This window comes from Octopus bimaculoides, chromosome 2 (genome assembly GCF_001194135.2).
Source record: "Octopus bimaculoides isolate UCB-OBI-ISO-001 chromosome 2, ASM119413v2, whole genome shotgun sequence".
Lineage (NCBI taxonomy): Eukaryota > Metazoa > Mollusca > Cephalopoda > Octopoda > Octopodidae > Octopus > Octopus bimaculoides.
The window spans coordinates 134,535,421-134,540,493 of NC_068982.1; the positions used below are offsets into that span (position 1 = coordinate 134,535,421).

At 38.6% G+C, this 5,073-nt stretch overlaps 1 protein-coding gene across 1 annotated transcript in view; it reads right to left on the bottom strand.

The window, feature by feature from the left end:
- Positions 1-466: 466 nt before the first annotated feature.
- Positions 467-5,073, bottom strand: part of LOC106873491 (protein CIP2A) — a 43,837-nt gene continuing 39,230 nt past the window's right edge. The window contains exons 16-17 of the mRNA XM_052965622.1: positions 4,299-4,438; positions 467-1,667 (exon numbers count right to left, since the gene is read on the bottom strand). Coding sequence (XP_052821582.1) covers positions 1,506-1,667; positions 4,299-4,438 — 302 coding nt within the window. The 3' untranslated portion in view covers positions 467-1,505. The remainder of the gene's footprint in view (positions 1,668-4,298; positions 4,439-5,073) is intronic.

The following is a 5,073-nucleotide window of genomic DNA, read 5'->3' on the forward strand; positions in this document are numbered from 1 at the left end:
GAGCGTGGCCGTTTTCGTGCGGGTGACACGTAAAAGCACCCACTACACTCTCTGAGTGGTTGGCGTTAGGAAGGGCATCCAGCTGTAGAAACTCTGCCAAATCAGACTGGAGCCTGGTGTTGCCATCCGGTTTTCACCAGTCCTCAGTCAAATCGTCCAACCCATGCTAGCATGGAAAGCGGACGTTAAACGATGATGATGATGATGATGATATATATATATATATATATATAAATATATATATATATATATATAAATAAGACTAGTGAGAAGTAATATAGAACCAGTTGAGTTTTCAATGGTATTGAACTCACACCCTCTTCTAATAAGTGCTCATTTTGTACCTAAATTAGAAACAATTTTTCTAAGTAGGGTTGGATGAAATACCTGGCAGTATTTCTTCCAGTACTTTATATTCTGCTTTTCTTCCCTTAAGAGTTGAGAGAATAAATACCAAAAATGTGGCTTTATGTCAGTTAAAATTATTTATTTGTAGTGTACAATATAAATTTGAAAGATATTGAGATGAGATGATAGAGAGAAGTGAAAGGGAGGAGTGAAAATAAAAATGTTGGTGAGGAGGAGGAAATAAATGGATTAAGAGAAAGAAAGATGATAAAGAAATAGAGAGCATGGAAGAAAAAAAGAGGAAAGTATAGAAAGACACGGTAAATGAGAGAGAGAAGGAAGATAAGCAACAAAGAAAGAAAAGGAAAATATTCTACCAAAAAGTTTGAAAGAGTGTTTAAAATGTGGTATCTGGTAAAAGTGTAACAAAAAAAAAAAATTTATTCAAATAAAATTTTAAAAATAACTCAGTAAAATAATGTGCATGATTTTGTGATATTTAGAATTTAATATTTCATTAAATTTTATCTTGATATTCAAATTTGAGAAATCCATGTAAAATGATGCCCACCCCATGAGACATGCAGGACAAACCCTCTCATTAATTCTGACAAACAAATATTCTAGGTGTTTACTTAACAGAACTACATAATGAATTTTAATGTAAGTGGCTGAGTATTCCACACACTGGTCCCTTTCATAATCCTTGAGGTATTACACACACTGCTACTCTTTAATCTTCAGCATGAAACAATATGACAAAGTTGACCCTTTGAAACACAAATACAGCACATGCTATAAGCCACCACACAGTCTTTATCGATAGGACTTCACTCAAGATTTGGATCAGATTCTAAGCAATGGGAAAAAATACTTCTGTCCAAAATACCTGCCACATAGCTGGATTGAACTCAGAATCACATGATAGCCAAGCAAACTTAATCATGCAACACACATCATGTACACAAACACCCGATTACATACACACCTGTATTTGTTTGTGTGACATGTATTGAATCAGTCTAATTGAATTAATTCAGGTGAAACTTCAGATCTCAGTTAAAGCAATTGTGTATGTATATATGTATAGACACGGCCACATGTACATACTCCACACTCACACAAACATATACAAAGAGACATTATTAGCAAAGTCCTTAAAAAGACACCTTTGGTGGAATTTTGCTACTACTTAGGTTATGAATCATGGCAGCTATTTGTTCATGTTTGGCAAGGTTATCTTTAACTTCTTGTAATTCTTCAGTTTTCTCTTTGATGACACTTTCATGTTTTTGACACACAACTTCAAGAGAAGTGATCTGAAATATCACAAGAAAAGAATTTTAAGAAATTAATTAACAAGTAAAAGAATTTAACTTCAATAAAATCAAACCTAACAGAAAGTTTGAACAAATTATCTGATAGAACCTATTTGCCTTCATCTCTATCTGTCTGGTCCAGTCTGATTTGTCCATCTATTTATCTGATAGAACCTATTTGCCTTCATCTCTATCTGTCTGGTCCAGTCTGATTTGTCCATCTATTTATCTGATAGAACCTATTTGCCTTCATCTCTGTCTGTCTGGTCCAGTCTGATTTGTCCATCTATTTATCTGATAGAACCTATTTGCCTTCATCTCTGTCTGTCTGGTCCAGTCTGATTTGTCCATCTATTTATCTGATAGAACCTATTTGCCTTCATCTCTGTCTGTCTGGTCCAGTCTGATTTGTCCATCTATTTATCTGATAGAACCTATTTGCCTTCATCTCAGTCTGGTCCAGTCTGATTTTTCCAGCTATTTATTCATCTGTTCTCATTGTCTGCCCATTCCTGTGAGAGGAGTAGGGGAATCCCCAGATAAGCATATACACTGGTTCTATTTCACTTCAATATTATATATTTGTCAATTGTTTAGATATTTAACCAATTAGCTAATCAATTGTTCAATCAATCAATCAATCAATCAGTTAAGTTTGTCAGAGTAATCTTTATAGCCATTCCCAACCTTATCAATGACATTGCCCCCTCTAAGAAAAATTACAACTTCTCAAAACATCTAGCACTGCTCCATTGTACCCCCTTGTGAACTCACAACATCCCTGAGGTGTATGTGTGGGTGTTACTGACAAAGTGAAGAACCACAGCCCTAGATTTTGAAATGTCACAATTAACCCCAGTTGGATTAGAACTCAGAGTGTAGAAAAGAAAAAACAGAAATTTAAATGCTGATATCACTCTATCATTCAGTTATGCAGGTGGATACCAGAACTGGTATTTGCCACATTTAGTTATGTCTCTTTACACAGTTCAAATCCCACCTGGATTCCTTGTAGTCTTTCATTGGTGCAGCCTCCTGGCTTACCAGTCCTCAGTCAAATCATCCAACCCATGCCAGCATGGAAAGTGGATGTTAAATGACAATGATGATTCTTCTAAAGTTGATAAAATAAGTTGATGGCATTCCGTCGAGGGTTCCAGTTGATCCGATCAACGGAACAGCCTGCTCATGAAATTAACGTGCAAGTGGCTGAGCACTCCACAGACACGTGTACCATTAACGTAGTTCTCGGGGATATTCAGCATGACACGGTGTGACAAGGCTGGCCCTTTGAATTCCAGGCACAACAGAAACAGGAAGTAAGAGTGAGAGAAAGTTGTGGTGAAAGAGTACAGCAGGGTTCACCACCATCCCCTGCCGGAGCCTCGTGGAGCTTTAGGTGTTTTTGTTCAATAAACACTCACAACGCCCGGTCTAGGAATCGAAACCGCGATCCTATGACTGCAAGTCCGCTGCCCTAACCACTGGGCCATTGCACCTCTACTGATAAAATAAGTAACAGCCCAAGTAAATATGAATTGGGATTAATGTAATCAACAATAGTCTATAACAATGGTTCCAACCTTTCCATCACTACCAATGACCCCTTTTGCTTAAATGGATTTTCCCACGGACTCCAGACCATGGAAAGTCTGTTTACTCGATCAACCAATTTTATTAGCTCACAACAAACTCGTTTTCCCGGTTTCATCTCTCAAATGAAAGACATATATAATTAAAATAATTATATGTAACTAGGTAATTGCACATTTTATGCTGCAGACTTTTAAAACAAAACTTATGAATGCATGGAACTATTTTTGTGGGTTCCTTGAGGTCTGTGGATCCCAAGTTGGGAAACACTGGTCTGTGCTCCAGCATGGCAACAATCCAATGATTGAAACCAGTAAAATAATAAAACAACAGGCATGAAGTATGGAAATTAGGGGGAGGCAGGAGCTTACAGTGTAATATTTGTACTCTTCCTGTAAATAATATATAAATGGAGAGCTCATCAGAATTTAACAACAACAGCAGCAGCCGCCACCACCAGGCATGCTTTTGTGGTGGGCTGCAAATCAAGAAGCCATTGTTTATTAGCCAGAGGCCATAAGAGAAATGCAAACTCACTCACACAAACACACACAGATATATGAAAAGCTTCTTTCGGGTTCGACCTACCAATTCTGTTCACAAGCCTTTGTTTGATCAGCCTGGAGCCATAATAGAAGACACTTGCTCAATGTGTAACACAGTGGGACTGAACCCAAAACCATGTGGTTGGGAAGTGAGCTTCTTAACCACATCATCATCATCATCATTGTTTAACATCTACTTTCCATGCTGGCATGGGTTGGACGGTTTGACTGAGGACTGGCGAGCCAGGAGGCTGCACCAGGCTCCAGTCTGTTCAGGCAAGGTTTCTACAGCTGGATGCACTTCCTAATGCCAACCACTCCCAGAGTGTAATGGGTGCTTTTTACATGCCACCAGCACAGGGGCCAATCAGGCGACACTGACATTGACCACACTCGAATGGTGCTTTTTATGTGCCACCGGCACAGGAGCCAGTCAGGCAGCACTGGCTTTGCCCCACAACTATAAAAAAAGAAAACATTTAAATAAACCTACCTTTTGCTGTAGTTCTTTTTTCTCTATTTCAGTTTTGTCCAAACTTCTCCGTACTTTTTCGATGGCTTCATCTAAATCATCACGCTCCTTAGACAGTTTCTGCAGCTGCTCTTCAATCTCTGATACAGTTTTTTGTAATGCTGAAGAAGTGAACATTTCAATGCATTTCAGAAAAATTGTATTAATCTAATATGAGTTAATTAAAAATTGCTAGTTTATTAAGAACAGAATCAATCTTTATAAGGAAAATATGATAAGCCATCACTGCTAGCTTCTGGTCTTAAGTTCTGGGTTCAAATTTCACTAATGTTGCCGTTTGTCCTTTTGGAGTCAATAATTACCAGTTGAGCGCTGGGGTTGATGTAATCAACTAGCCCCTCTTTTCCTTAAATTTCAGGCCTTGTGCTTATCATAAAAAGAACTATCATCATCATCATCATCAAAATATTAAAAGGATAGCCATTGTTGTTGGCACTCCGTCGCTTACGACATCGAGGGTTCCAGTTGATCCGATCAACGGAACAGCCTGCTCATGAAATTAACGTGCAAGTGGCTGAGCACTCCACAGACACGTGTACCATTAACGTAGTTCTCGGGGATATTCAGCGTGACACAGTGTGACAAGGCTGACCCTTTAAATTACAGGCACAACAGAAAGAAGAAGTAAGAGTGAGAGAAAGTTGTGGTGAAAGAGTACAGCAGGGTTCGCCACCATCGCCTGCTGGAGCTTCGTGGAGCTTTAGGTGTTTTCGCTCAATAAACACTCACAACGCCT